At 40.7% G+C, this 14640-nt stretch overlaps 1 protein-coding gene across 2 annotated transcripts in view; it reads left to right on the top strand.

Moving 5' to 3' along the window:
- PRKCG (protein kinase C gamma) overlaps positions 1–14640 on the top strand; it is a 470455-nt gene that overhangs the window by 392075 nt on the left and 63740 nt on the right. The window contains exon 9 of one of the 2 annotated variants that reach the window (XM_089690976.1): positions 12471–12500. The exons of the other annotated variant lie outside the window; for it this stretch is intronic. Coding sequence (XP_089547102.1) covers positions 12471–12500 — 30 coding nt within the window. The remainder of the gene's footprint in view (positions 1–12470; positions 12501–14640) is intronic. 2 annotated transcript variants of the gene reach the window in all.

The following is a 14640-nucleotide window of genomic DNA, read 5'->3' as shown; positions in this document are numbered from 1 at the left end:
AGGATCCCTGTCAGTGCTTTTTTTTTTTTTTTTGGTGTCTGTGTACCATTGGGGAGGTTTCACTTTACTTCCTGTGATAGATACCTCAGGACGTAAAAGGAAATCTCTCTAAAAGGAAGGGATGTTAAGTAGTAGTCGCCACAGCATATTTCTTCATTTACAGATTTTCTCTCAGCTCCTGTTCCTGTGACAACTCAAAAAGTTTTGATTCCCATTACTATCTCTAATGGAGGCAGTGATCAACAGAAATGGTACATTGGGCAAATTTCTCTAGCAGGAATGTAGACAGCAATATACACAACAGTACTAATTCTTCCACATTATATTCAAAATTAAGATATTCTGGTTATACATACACTATAAAACACACATAATAACATATTAATTTCTTTGGATACTATTGGGCAACCCAGCAAAGACAACTTATGCTGAGTTGGCCTGTTTTTTCTTTGGCAAACCCACATAAGTCAACAGAAAAATCTCAGACAGTAGTGGATATCTTAGATAGCTCCTGGGGTCCCAGGTTTGTAATTACAGATCTTGGGATTTGGGCACAGGTGCAGGTGTAATTTACCCCTATATTTTACCTTTACTCACATCTACAGATCCATGCAGAATGTGATATTACAATAGGTCCATGTAATTTCAGGATGAACAGTATCTTTTGGTCTTCATGCTCAGATTTGTGTACTGAATCAGAGTAAATGTACTCATGTTTGTAGTTATACATTATTCTCTTCAGTGATCTATAAATGTAAAGTATATAACTATGGAGAATTAAACATTTCTTCTAGACCTGATAAATAAAGGACAGTGTAAAATGCAGCCAAAAGGGACACATAACCCCATTTCTATAGTTAAGCTATAGGTATATTATTTTAGAACAAAGGAGACTGTTACCTTTACAAATCCAAAAGAAGATTTCACTCTTATCCTAAAGAAATGTGGATGGAGGTTAGTAGATAGTTCCCTTGCGCCATGTAGCTATTTGCACATCTGAGACAAATGGTTTGTTGCACAGATATAGGTTTATATAACAAGTTATAGTTCTTTTTAGCTGATTTAAGCATACTGAAGCTCAACATGGTAAGATATCTACAGTGGAAATTGCAATATTAAATGAAATGGGTCTTATATAATATCATGTATCTAAATGACTACCAGTATCCAATAAAATATATGTAAATACTCACCTGTAAAATAACACATTGAGTTTAAAATAGAAATAAAAGGCAAAAAAAAATTGTGTATACATATAAAAACATTATAAATCCCATTTCCCCCTTTTTTTATTATAATTGATCACATGGCCTCTATTCTCAGCTGCCTAAGGAGTTAGGGGAAGAGAAGCACCAGCACACTGATCGTCCCACTGAATGGTTTGCAGGGGGTGCATGTCAGCACAAGCCTGATCATTCAATTAGCTCCCAAAACAGCCAGAAAACTGACCACACTGTGCACTCATGCCTAGTGTGGACAGTGTTTTTTTGTATACAGTTGGTGCAACCTCTGAAAGTGGGTACATAGTAAGCAATGCAAAAAAAACATGTACATTGCATCCTATCATGCCCCGTATCAGCAGCATTTCCAGTTACACCGGATGGACTTTATGGGATACAGACAGAAGCTCAGCTAAGGGTTAATCTACATAGCAATCTGGAAAGGACATGTTTCCATGAAACACACATTCACAAGACTCACAAATCAGAATGAGACCTCCCTTACACATACTAAAATATAGCCAAGTTAGGTTTACTCAGAATGGGGCTGTAACCAAAGAAATACAGGCAAAGACGAAAAAAGGGGGGGCACAGGAAAGGAAGCCAGCAAGGGAAGACAGGGACAGAAGAAGGGAACTGTGCGATTTCCAATTGACTGTGTAATAGAGGTCTAGTTTTAAATACCCTCAGTGGGTTGGAAAGAGGCACAATGGGAAGTGATCCTAGGAACCCATGAGGTCTCTATACTCAGAGGAGCATGTGAACTCCATCCAGTAATACCATGTTTTATTACAGTGTCCTTTCCTATTATTGGCTGTGACCTTCAAAGTCCCCATTTGGTGAGTCTCGTTAATCTTGGTGAATCACAGGTGGATTCATGGGGCAGTTGGGTGCTTCCAACACAACGGGATGCAAGACTGCATTTAACAAATGACGTAAAAGGGAGTGTTTATAGTGCTTCAGAGACAAATTCAAACAGAAGAAAAGGAGCCGCTCACCAACCCAGTGGCCAAACCTCTGTGACCAAGCCCTGGTTAGTGGGGAAAAACATGTCAGGGGTGCGTGGCTGGAGCAGCGCTGGCCACATTCTTCTACGTACTAATGCACTGGGTAAGTGAGCGGCACCTTTTCTTCTCTTTGATACTGCTCTTACACCTCTGAATTGTGCACTGACGCCAGCTCCCTACATTGCAACCAGTAGGGAGATCTCAGCTTAGAGTGGCACTGCATGTTTCATTTGGCTTCAGAGACATAGGTGGTAAATGTAATAGGAAGGCTGCCACTTTCATTGGCATTTTAACGTCCGTTAATTTGAAGATCCAATGGCGAGCCTGGCCCCAAAAGGCCATGAGCCCGGGGCAAGACCAGAAGATATGAAACATTGCGCCCTTCTCTTCTTGGCATCACCAACACAATGGTGAACTCTGTGGGAACAACCTCTGTAAGGTTAATAGGACTTGGTACCATCTAGTGAGGATCTTATAGCCCATCCCCTGAGTTTTATACGAAAGCGAGGTCTTCTGTGTCATTTAAATAATTATTTTTTTGTTGCTGGTTGTAAAAGTAGTGTGTAAATCTTGTTGCCACCTAGCTATATATGTGGTAGGCCGTGTGTCACTAGGTCCTCTGCTAAACAGAAACTCTCAAAATTTATGGGAGTGGCAAGGTACCTCATGTTACCCCAGTTATGAGTTGTTCCCACCTAGCTATATATGTGGGAGATTGGGAGGATGAGTCGATATATGGTAGGCCTGTAAAAGGCCGTGTGTCACTAGGTCCTCTGCTAAACAGAAACTCTCAAAATTTGTGGGAGTGGCAAGGTACCTCATGTTACCCCAGTTATGATATATAAACTATCTCCACTGCATCTTTTTCCACAAGGGGAGCAAACTTATTTTGGCCTCCTGGCCAGAAGTGTTGTACACAAAATGTCTGTTCCCTAAGAGAGGTAGGAAAGGATCCAAATGACAGATGGGATATTATTGTACTAACATGTGATGGACTCAAGGCCTGAGTGCATACAATTTCTGTTCTCTAAGAGAGGTAAGAAAGGACCCATCTGTAACTCCCAGGTCAAATGATGGACATGATATTATTAGAGTCATATGTGACGGACTCGAGACCACCAAAACAGAACCGTGAAGGACTTGAAGGGTAGCCTCAATCATTGAGTGGGTGAAGAGAGCTTGTGGGGTATCTTGAGACAACCAGGGAAAACCTCCTAATAAGCATGTAAAAAAAGATTGCTCAATGAGTCTGGTTGGCACCGATTTATTATATGACTGTACCTGTAGTATTTAATGACATCCTGTAATACAATGCCACCTAATTCCTTAAGCCTATTGAACCAGGAAGGGTGACATTTAAAGCCTTCAACTTCAAGAAGTTGACTTGGAAATTGGAGACCCCACTGAAGGTCCAGAGTTCCCTCATGAAATTAGGCAAAGGAGTCAGGGACTGAGTTATGAATAACAGTAAGTCGTCACCATATGTTGCTACCTTATGTTTACCAGGTTTTGTTGCAATGACTGTAATATTGGGGTTGTACCTGATCCTGCAAAGAAATGGCTCCAGGGTCAAGATGAATCTGAATGGGGAGAGAGAGCAGCCCTGCCTCATACCATTACAGTGGTTAAACAAGGCCAACTATGTCCCATTGGCCCTAACCATCGCCGTTTGGTGGGACTAGATTGACGATATCCATTTCTGAGAATTATCACCCACCCCCAGGAAAGACAGCACCAAAGTAACATCATAGGAACAGATTTTGAGTGTGCCCAATAAATTGTGTTGATGGCTCTCATAGTGTTGTCTTTAGTTTCCTGCAGCGGAACAAAGCCAACCTGATCCCAGTGGACAATTTGTGAGATTAATGGTAGTAATCTATTTGCTAAGGTCTTTGTGAAAAGTTTTAGATCAAGATTCAGTAGTGAAATGGGCTGGAAATTACCGATCTGTGTGAGGTTCTTGCCTTATTTTTGAAGTACAGAAACGTTGGCCCTTAGGGTATCTTTTGGAGAGGTTTTTCCATCTAGGGGGAATTGAAGCCCTGAGTAAATGGTCATGCTAAGATTCTGGAAAATACCCTGTAATATGTCAAGGGAAAACCATCTGGGCCAGGGGCCTTTTGTGGTTTAGTGTTTTTAAGGGCCCAGCCCCATTCTTCTGTCGAAATAAGGTCTTCGAGTTACCCTGAGTTATCATAGTAATCCTGTACTCTATTAGCTATTGCCATTGAAATATGAACCAGGCCTTCCTTCCCGAAGTCTTTGTTTGGAACGCATGAGTGCATCCTTGCATCCCCAAGTGCATGTGCCAGTATCCTACAAAGTTTGTTTCCCCACTCATAGAATTTCTACCACATTTTAGAATAGGTCACTTACTGTATAATGTTATGCAGGAGAATTTTGTTTAGCAGTTCCCAAATTACCTGGAGATCCATGAAAATTGCGCTGACCAAAAATTGTTTATGGGTAGTTTCCAAGCTCTAAATACGTAGAATGAGAGACTCCCCTGAATGACGCATATGTGTGTTTCCCAAATCACCATTTGTTGAAGAAGTATTACCATGAGCTTGGAAAAAGTACTGAAGTTTGGACTCCATCTGAGTTCTCATCTGTACATTTTGCAGAAGGGAATTTGTGGTAAGTTTTTAATAGGAAAACAGAGGGACTGGCAGGAACACCAGATATTTCACACAAAGAAAGCAATACAAAGAGAACAGGCTACTTTTTCATACAAATATGTGGTACAGCAGACACATATCATGAATATGAAATGTTGAGTTTTATATATTCTTTAAAGTTGACCTATACTCCAATGCTAACTTTAAAGCTGAAGTTTAGGTATACATACTATTGCACAGTTGCATTGGTTCAGCTTGGACCATTGTAAGTATGCACATCTCATACCTGAGCGATCCCTTTCTTCTGGGTCCAGTGGTGAGCAGCTGCCCTACTACACTGTAACCATAGGAGGTTGTTTGCTCGTCACTGCCACCATTGACAGAATCCCTTGTAATGTTTCAATGAATATAAGGCATTCTCTGATTGGATGAGGTGGACATTGTAAAATCACCACCTTTCCATCTTGTATTCACTAAAAAAAAAATACAAAAGTGTTGGTGAATGGTGTCAAAGCTGAATGAGTGACCTTCTGTGGAAACTATGCAGAAATCCAGCTGTTCAACACTGTACACAAAAGACTGCCACTATCACTTTAGCATGAGGGACTACTATGGTGTTTTGCAGCTTCAACAGGAATTGCTCAATTATGAAATATGCATGCTTACATAGGCCCATATAACTATGCAGTAAACGTCACATGCAGGTGGCCCTAGCATCTAAATGCAAGGTATTGACATTTAGCAGAGCTCCACCATGTAAAAATACTAGAGAAAAAGAAAAAAAAAAGACAGGGTAAAAATAAAGTTGCCAACCAATACCTCAGTTTCAGGTGTCCTCAACTAGGTGCCATTGTGCTTCGGTTGTGTCACTTCACCTTTTGATAGGATCCTGGGAAAACAAAGTATCCCAAATCATACAAGAATGTGCTCCTGCACTGTACATTTTTACATGGGAGTCTGGCTTTCCTAAATAGTGGTATCTTGCATGTTGATTCAAGGCCGCTTTGCTTAAATGGCTAAATAAAGAATAAAATAAGGCCTGAATCACTTGCCTTTCTTGGGAACAAGGGTATAGTAAGGTACTAACTACTTGATCACTGCAGGAGGTGACAATCAGTCAGTCTGAACTTGAATCATTCCTTTCAGCACAAATCACATGACCTTGTGCATAGGTTTTGATTTTGTTCGCAGCACTACAGGAAACTTGCAGCAACATTTTCACCAGGAAAGGTAATTCAGATCTTATTTTTTTTATTTATCCTTCCTATTAAGACTGCTAACAGAGCTTAATGCTAAAATTTGAGTGGCACAAAAATACAAGAGAAATCCTTACAGCACAAGCAGGAGATTTACACAGATTTGTGGCAGCAGCTGCACTGAAACACAATATTCCTCCAACAGGTAACACATTAAAATGCTAATATGGCGCTAACCCACGCTGAGAATATAGCCAGATTTCCCAATATAGTATAGAGGCTGCCAGGCACAGTCCTACACACACCCACAATTCAGGCTCAGTCTAGGAGATGTCTTTTTAGTATTTATTGCTAAAGAATCTCAACAGGAGAGAGGTTTAGGATCACATGATACTGCAAAACAATGATAGCAATCAATGGGAGGAAAATCTTTTCACTAATCTTCTCTATGGCCAGCTTTCCTGGAGGTAATAGGGGATGGCCATTACATCTAGGAACCTATAGTAGCAGCCCCTTACTATATAGAAGTTTTTGACACTTAGTTCCCTTCTAACACTTGCATAACTAATAGTCCAAAGCAGGGTCTTTATTCGCAGTGTCCCAGGAGCTGTCTGCCACCCAGCATCCACAGGTAGATCCTCAGTAAGGGAGACACGAAGATCCTTCTCCAGACCAGGACTTCAAGAAAGTAACTTCCAGCAAATATAATCCTTTGGCAATCTTCTCCAATCCCTCAGCCCAGCAGCTGCTGAGGTGCAAACTGCAATTTCTTGCCTCAGCAAAGCTGCTTCCAGGGGCAGCAGTCCCAAGAGACATAGAACCCTCCCTAGAGAGGAAATAATGCTCTTCTCCCATACAATTTTCACCTCCCCAGACATCTTCTGGATGCCTCCCTGCAGGGATTGGCTGGGACATGAGAAAACTTCACACTGCCTACTTGAATCTATCTGCCCTATGTTCTGGAAGCTTCTTCCAGAAACAGGTGAGAGAAGTCAAACACCCAACTTGAGAAACTCTGAACAGACAGAAAAAAAAAATCAATCACTGCTCCCTTCACTATAGTGAAGCCAAACACTAAATTTAACCTAGCAGCCTAACTAGAGGAGGGTGCTACACCAACAATTCAGAAAGCACTTGCCATGTAACACATCATGCTCATTTAACACTTAAGGCCCCATTTACACTTGACAGCTGTGGGAGCTTTCAGCCTCCCACTGCTTTCAATAGGGTTACCTCCCACAGCTAATCTCTGGGAACCCCAGCTGGGGTTCCTGCATATGATTGCACACTGCCCCATTTACAAGTATGAATGGGACCTTATCCTAGTACAAGTACCATCTCCTTGCTTACATTTCTAACACATTGTATCAAAAATCACGGAGTAATGTCTGCACAAGCGATAAGAAATGGGATTCCACTTAATATGAAGGCTCCAATGCAGTTATGTACTAGCAGTTACGCACTGGTAAGTCTCCTGGACTTGATAGTCCTGCATTCATGTTTGAGTGCATATAAAAAGTAAAGGAATAGGCTGGTCAGGGAGAAAAAAACACAATGCTGCATTCACCAGGGTCACGGCTGTTGACTCACTGGTACAGTGTGGTATGCACATAGATTGTGCCACTAAAGCAAAAGGTAAAAAAAAACCTGCTCCCCTCACCTGGGGACATCACCACTGGGCCCTAATTCCAACACTATGCCACCTCTCCAGAATTCTAAAGGAACAGTCACTAGTTGGAAGAATGTTGCAAAATCAGAGTTCCTCACGAAACAAATCTTGGAGGTGCAGCCCTCCTAAGTCAAGGGAATCCAAACATGAACTGAAAAAGAACACCCGGGGGGGTTCAAATGCCTAGCATATTACCTAAGATTTATTGAGAGAAACTAAAAGCCAATAACATACTAACAGACAACAAATGGAATAGTGCATATAAAAAACACAGATAAACATCCAACATGGTAGCAGGGATCCAACTGTTGGTGATGTCGGCACACTGACGCGTTTTCGGGGACATGTCCCCTTCCTCAGAGCTAGAGCAGACAACCTGCCCATATCCTAATATATGTGTGCAATGGGCATCACATGACTACTACAAACCCCTCCTCTCAATGTGGAGCCAATAAAGGACAAAAACACTCAATGGGGGGGAGGGGATAACTGTTACCAAATCCCCTATTATTTGTGTTATGATCCAGAGTGCACTCTGCACAAATGGTATTTATCTCAAATCCAAGGGAAAGTACTAATCCAAAGCACAAAACAATTATACAGAAACAAAACACACTACAAAAATCCAATATGCTAAAATTCAAAGCAACATCCAGTTCTGAAGAAAAATGCAAAGAGACATTACCAAGTGTACCCTAAATATCATATACAGTATATATAGAGTAGTAAAATCTTACCCCTCCGTCTTGATCTAATGATCCACTGAGAATGGATATAATCACTAAAGATGGAGAACAATACATGGGCCACTGCTGTAACCAAAAGACTGAAAGCCAAACTGGCTATTCTATGCATGAAGGTAAAAATACCTTCTCTGTGCAGCATCCCCCCAGCCCCCCTAATACTCATCTAAGCCCCCACTTGATCCAGCGAAGTGCACTGGAGTCTTGGCTATACCTGATACTCCCTCTCCTCATTGGCTGATACAGAAGCAGGTGTTATTGACTCCCACTGCTGTCAATCACAGCCAGTGAGCCAATGAGAAGAGAGAGGGGGTGGGATCGAGCCATGGCTCCGGGTCTGAATGGACACACAGAGCAGAGGGTGCCCCCCTAGCAAGCTGCTTGCTGTAGGGGCACCCGACAAGAAGGAGGGTCCAGGAGAGCCTGCGGGGGACCTGAGAAGGGGAAAATCCAGGCTGCTCTGTGCAAAACCACTGCACACAGCAGGTAAGTATAGACATGTTTGTTTTTTGTTTGTTTGTAAAATGATTGATCCTGTCCATGCCCACCTGTTGAGTGCAAAATTGCAATAAGCGATTCCTGTGGTGTGCACTGACATACTTCAGTGATTATGATGACCGAAAAGAAGTACAATTTAACCTATTAGTGCAGCAGATATATTAAAAACAATGGATTAGCGCCATAAACACTGCGTTTTGCTAATTATATTAAGCTGACATGCAATATATATATATATTGTTGACCTTTTAAAAAAAGGTAAAAAAAATGTGCATTTATTATTTTTTTTCTAAGCAGCCTGCAGAGCATTGCACCTGTGGGTGCAATCTCAAGCTCCTGCAGACTCTTAGGCTCAGGATAGCCATCTGCCTGTATCCCATAGGGGGGCAGGCAATTACTTGAGAGCAGGAAGAATGAATGAACTACCAGAACGATCACCAACGTCCTCATAGTTCATTGAGAACTACAAGCCGTCATTCGCAATGACTTAAGGTACTTGTCGGCTGTGAATGAATTATGCGGCTATGTGGCTGCGCTGTTTTTAAATTGTGACAGTAGGTCCACCCGCTGTCACAAGGAGGGAGGTATCAGGGGTGCAGATGCTGGAACATGTTGCATGTTCCACCCTAAAAATAGGAGGAACATATAACATGTTTGAAACGTTTAAATCACTGACAGATTGTCTGATTCATTGACAAGCTGCACTTTGCACTGATTTAACATATATTTATTAAAGGAATGTATCATCAAGTGGAAGTGACATTGACTTTATCAAGAATGCCTTATGTGTCTAATTAGATTATACAAAAAGAAGACAGATGGATAAGCACAACAAAAAAATCAGGAATCAATTTCCTGTTAGAATTTCCTGTTAGAGAGCACAGAATGTATAATGTATTACAGCAGATATGACAGACAAATCTTCATTTTGATATTAATAATAGCCTTGTGTTATATGTATGCTTCTTGAAAGGTAGTGCATGGTAAAAGAAAACTGCTTATGACTGCAGGAAGGGTGGTTACAACTAATGGAAAGCACAGGAAAGAATTAAAGAGCTAGAGTGGGGTTTGGGTAAAATAGGCTGGGTTTAGATGGCTCTAGATGTTGGTGTAGGAAAAGCACAGGAGTGCTAAGGAAGATTTAAAGTAAAAGAGGTGCCAGGTTGAATTTAGGTGGCTCTGCTGTTTGGGGGGGGAGTACAGGACAAGGTAAAATCACAGGAGAGCTAGAGTTCAGCTCTACAGTAGATGAAGGGTTAGAAAAAGCGGCAAGGGTCTGTTAAAGAAAAATAAATTGGGATAAATTTAGGTAACAGAGGATTAGGTTGGGTTTAGGTCAGGGGTAGGCAACCTGTGGCTCTCTAGCTGTTGTGGAACTACATTTCCCATGAGGCATTGCAACATTACAAAACTGACAGTTACAGCTATGACTTGCAGAGGCATGATGGAACTTGTAGTCCTGCAACAGCTGGAGAGCCGCAGGTTGCCTACCCCTGGTTTAGGTGGTTCTATATGCAAGAGTAAGAAAAAGAGAAAAAGGAAAAGGAAGGAAATTCTGATGGGTTAAGGTAAAAAAGTCCTAGGTCGGCCTACATGTATCTATATGCAGGGGTAGAACAGCGCTGGAAAGATTGGGATGGGTTTAGGTGTCTCTATATGGGAATTGTGTGTGTGTGTGTGGGGGGGGGGGGGGGGGGGTTTAGGAAAAGGGGCAGGCATAGGTTAAAATAAAAAAAGATCTCAAGTTGTGTTTAGGTAGCTCTATTTTTAGGGTTAGGGAAGCACAGGAGAGATGGAGATGGCGATAGTTCCAAAGAAAGGTGGCAGAGATACTATAGTTGTAATTGCCACTTTGTTGTGAGTAAATCAAGATAAAAACTGGGGCTGATCCTTCTTCATATAACATATATTACTGTGTATTTTTTGTTAGGTCTGGGGTCAATCTTTACAGGATAATTTGACAGGTATATTTGAGTCATAGAAGATATATGAACTGAATATTTTTTCTAATGCTGATACTTGGAATTGTTTAAAGTAAAAATATGCCCATGCTACAATAAGCAAAATCATAAATGGAAATAGTATACAGTGGACACTTGAATGGCCAACAGACTTAAAGAATGTGCTAGACACTTTTTATTACTACTTAATTAGTGACAGAGACCCTTACCATGACTGAACTGCTATTTTTAAAAACCTTTGTCTATCTGATGTTTGCACCATGTATTTGGTTGCCATGGTGCAGGAGGGACAGTCACCAGTAACATAACAAGCAAAGATGCTCTAGTCCAGGGACATGACTCGCGGCATAATTTTTTGCTATGGTGCTGGAGGTTGGCTGGCTGGCCCCATGGCAACGTATGATGCTGATTTGGAATAGGCAGCATGCATCAGTACCCTAGAATTCAGGAGAGGACAGAAGTGCACCTCTGTTCAGACCTGCTTCCTTTCCTGCCCTCTGCCATGTTGATGGAGCTGTAAGGTAGGGCTTTGATGGGGATACTGATATGAAGAGGGGATTCTGATGTGATGGGGGAGCTCTCATGTATAGGGGGGAATCTAATGGGCTATGGAGACCTTGTTGGAATACACTGATTACTTTTTCATAACACTAGGACTTTTTGATATGAATGCATATTTGTATTAGACGATTATGGGAAGCTTATTTATTAAGAGAGATTACTGTATATATAGAATTTAAGTAGATTTCTGTTATAGCGCTGCACTCATTCTTCCATGATCATTTACAGCATGCCTTTAATGTAATTGTTTTGGGAAATAGTTAAATCTATGAGTTTAATTCCTCTTTAAGCAGAGGAATGCTGAAAAATACCACAGGCTGCAAAATTCAGGTCATTGTATGGAGAAACCCTGGGGAGTATAATGGAGTCCAGATTGCAGTATTCACTCTCCATTATAAATAAGCCCCTTAGTCTTTCTGGAAAATTGGACACACACAAATAATATGCAACTTTCTTCACATTCACACAGTGTGAAAAGACACAGATGTGTAGCAGCATCATAAATAATGTTATGCTACCTTTCTACCATGTACATACATGCCACTATCAGCTACCTAAGGTAACAATGCTGATTTTCAAAGGGGACACTAGCATTTTAACAGTTTTGTGTATTTACAGTGTTCCGTAATTCTTTTATTCCAAGCCTGTACTGTGGCTTTGGATTCATAGAGGAGAACTTACTAAGACTGGAGCATCCAGAATCAGGTGTAATTGTGCATGGCAACCAATCAGCTTCTGGCTTTCATTTTCAAGGCTTAATGTTACAAGCTGAAAGTAATAGCTGATTGGTTCCTATGTCCAGCTGCTCCAGAATCTATCTGCTCCCGTTTTGTTAAATTCCCCATACTCCTGTTTTAACAATCTTGAGGTACCAGGTTGATAAATCCAATATTATTCCTTCTTCTCTTCCCTGTTTATATCAGCCTGTTTTGCTTCCTGAATTTCCCATTTAATATCTCTTTCATCCCCAAACATTTCATTTTCCTCTTTATTTCAGGCATGCAATTTCCCACTTGAACTTTATGAGGTAATTTGTATGTTATTTGTTGTGAATAAAAAGAGCGTCTTGTGTGTCAGTCTTGTTAATTGTTGCGGCAGTGGCAGATTCATATTGTCTTTTGGGTGTTTACATCTTTAGACGTGGTTTTAAAAAACATGGACATATGTTAACAACAGGACAGTGTATCTTTCTTCTTCTTTATTTACTATTTTGCATCGCATCTGCCCAACAATGGCATTTAAGTCTTGTTATAAAATATTTTGGTGCTTTTTTTTTAACGGAACACTAAAGTGCAGGTGAGTGACTTTCCGACATCCTTAAAAATGAAAATGGATTTGTTGGGTTATTCATTCAAAATGTAAAGCCATACTCCAGTAAATATAAAAAAGCACCAATGAATGTAGCCATATATGCATAAAAAAAATGTAAAGTGTATGACAGAACAAAATAAAAAAAACACATATATAATACATATTTGCACACATTTCCCCTTATTTCATCCACTTACAAATTCAGAAAATATCTGTTGATCAGCCTGCAATGGATTATGCTTCAACTTCCTGTATGAGCTGATAATGCTGCCTCTGCTGCACTGAAATCCAAAGCAGTGCTATCATTTATGTCTAGGTTCATCTACGCTGGACTACTGAACACCTCCTCTCAGCATCTTCATAATGTTCAGGGGAGGTATTCTGTAGTCAAGCAGGAGAGAACTGGGCAGAGCTACTAGAAGTCCCTGAGATTTCAGTGGAATAGATGCAGCACTATTGGCTCAAAAATGAAGTTAGGAGCTGGAAGCTTCTGTAAAGATCATAAAGTAGTCATATACAATCTGTTATACTGCCATCCATAGAAGGTTGGGACCCTGGCAAACAGAAAAATTATGAGCCAACCCCATAACCTCTCGTCTACCCACCATGACTTAGGTTTTTGCTAAAGTCCTAGAAGACTGGGCACATTTTCTTCAGTTCTGCTGAAAAAGTCTATTTTTTTTCCTGACTTTTTTTGGTTTATACATTTCTTTCCTTTAACTTCAGTCAGGATTCCTTGCAGACACCGTTGCTTCAGCTGGTCTTTATAAATCAGCTGTCTGGAATGGTGTTTCCCCAGCCTAGCTTTGAAGACATTACGAGCACTGCACTAAACTAAACATGTGGAGCTAGCCTGCAATGTGACCTTGGGACCATGGACTCTGCATTGTGGTGCTTTCCAGACCAGATTCATTCATTCATTAAGTTAATTCATTTTTAAAAATGATCATCCAGCAGGAGAGGGTATTTTGAGTCATCTGAAAGGACAACATTGTAAATAACCAAATCCTTCAAATAACACGTGGCAGTGCCCTGAAGTTGTATGTGATTTTACAGAACATTACCATTCTCAGGGACAGTATCAGTGACTCCATATACTGGCATCACATAAATGACATGTAATAAAGAGGTAATTCTGGTGTACAGAGATGAAGTTATATATGAAAACAATAAATATATATAAACTGATGCAGGAGATGGCAATGACATAAAACACTGTGGAATAAAGGTATAATGTTCATAAGTACACAAGGAGTCTATTAAAAGTCTCTTGGGCAATCAGCCTAAAGGTCAGCACTAATTAGTGGCAGCCATCCTCTGAGCAAAGCCAGCTCTACAGTATCTCACAGAAGTGAGTACACCCCTCACATTTTTGTAAATATTTTATATCTTTTCATGTGACAACACTGAAGAAATGACACTTTGCTACAATGTGACGTAGTGAGTGTACAGCTTGAATAACAGTGTAAATTTTCTGTCCCCTAAAAATAACGCAACACACAGCCATTAATGTCTAAACTGCTGGCAACAAAAATGAGTATACCCCTAAGTGAAAATGTCCAAATTGGGCCCAATTAGCTATTTTCCCTCCCTGGTGTCATGTGACTCATTAGTGTTACAAGGTCTCAGGTGTAAATGGGGAGCAGGTGTGTTAAATTTGGTGTTATCGCTCTCACTCTCTCATACTGGTCACTGGAAGTTCAACATGGCACCTCATGGCAAAGAACTCTCTGAGGATCTGAAAAAAAGAATTGTTGCTCTACATAAAGATGGCCTAGGCTATAAGAAGATTGCCAAGACCCTGAAACAGAGCTGCAGCACAGTGGCCAAGACCATACAGCGGTTTAACAGGACAG

This window comes from Staurois parvus, unplaced genomic scaffold (assembly GCF_062004578.1).
Source record: "Staurois parvus isolate SC_StPar_1 unplaced genomic scaffold, SC_StPar_1.0 ptg000548l, whole genome shotgun sequence".
Classification (NCBI taxonomy): Eukaryota; Metazoa; Chordata; class Amphibia; order Anura; family Ranidae; genus Staurois; species Staurois parvus.
Note: the sequence above shows the minus strand (reverse complement) of the source record. Positions and strands in the feature narration are given on the sequence as shown.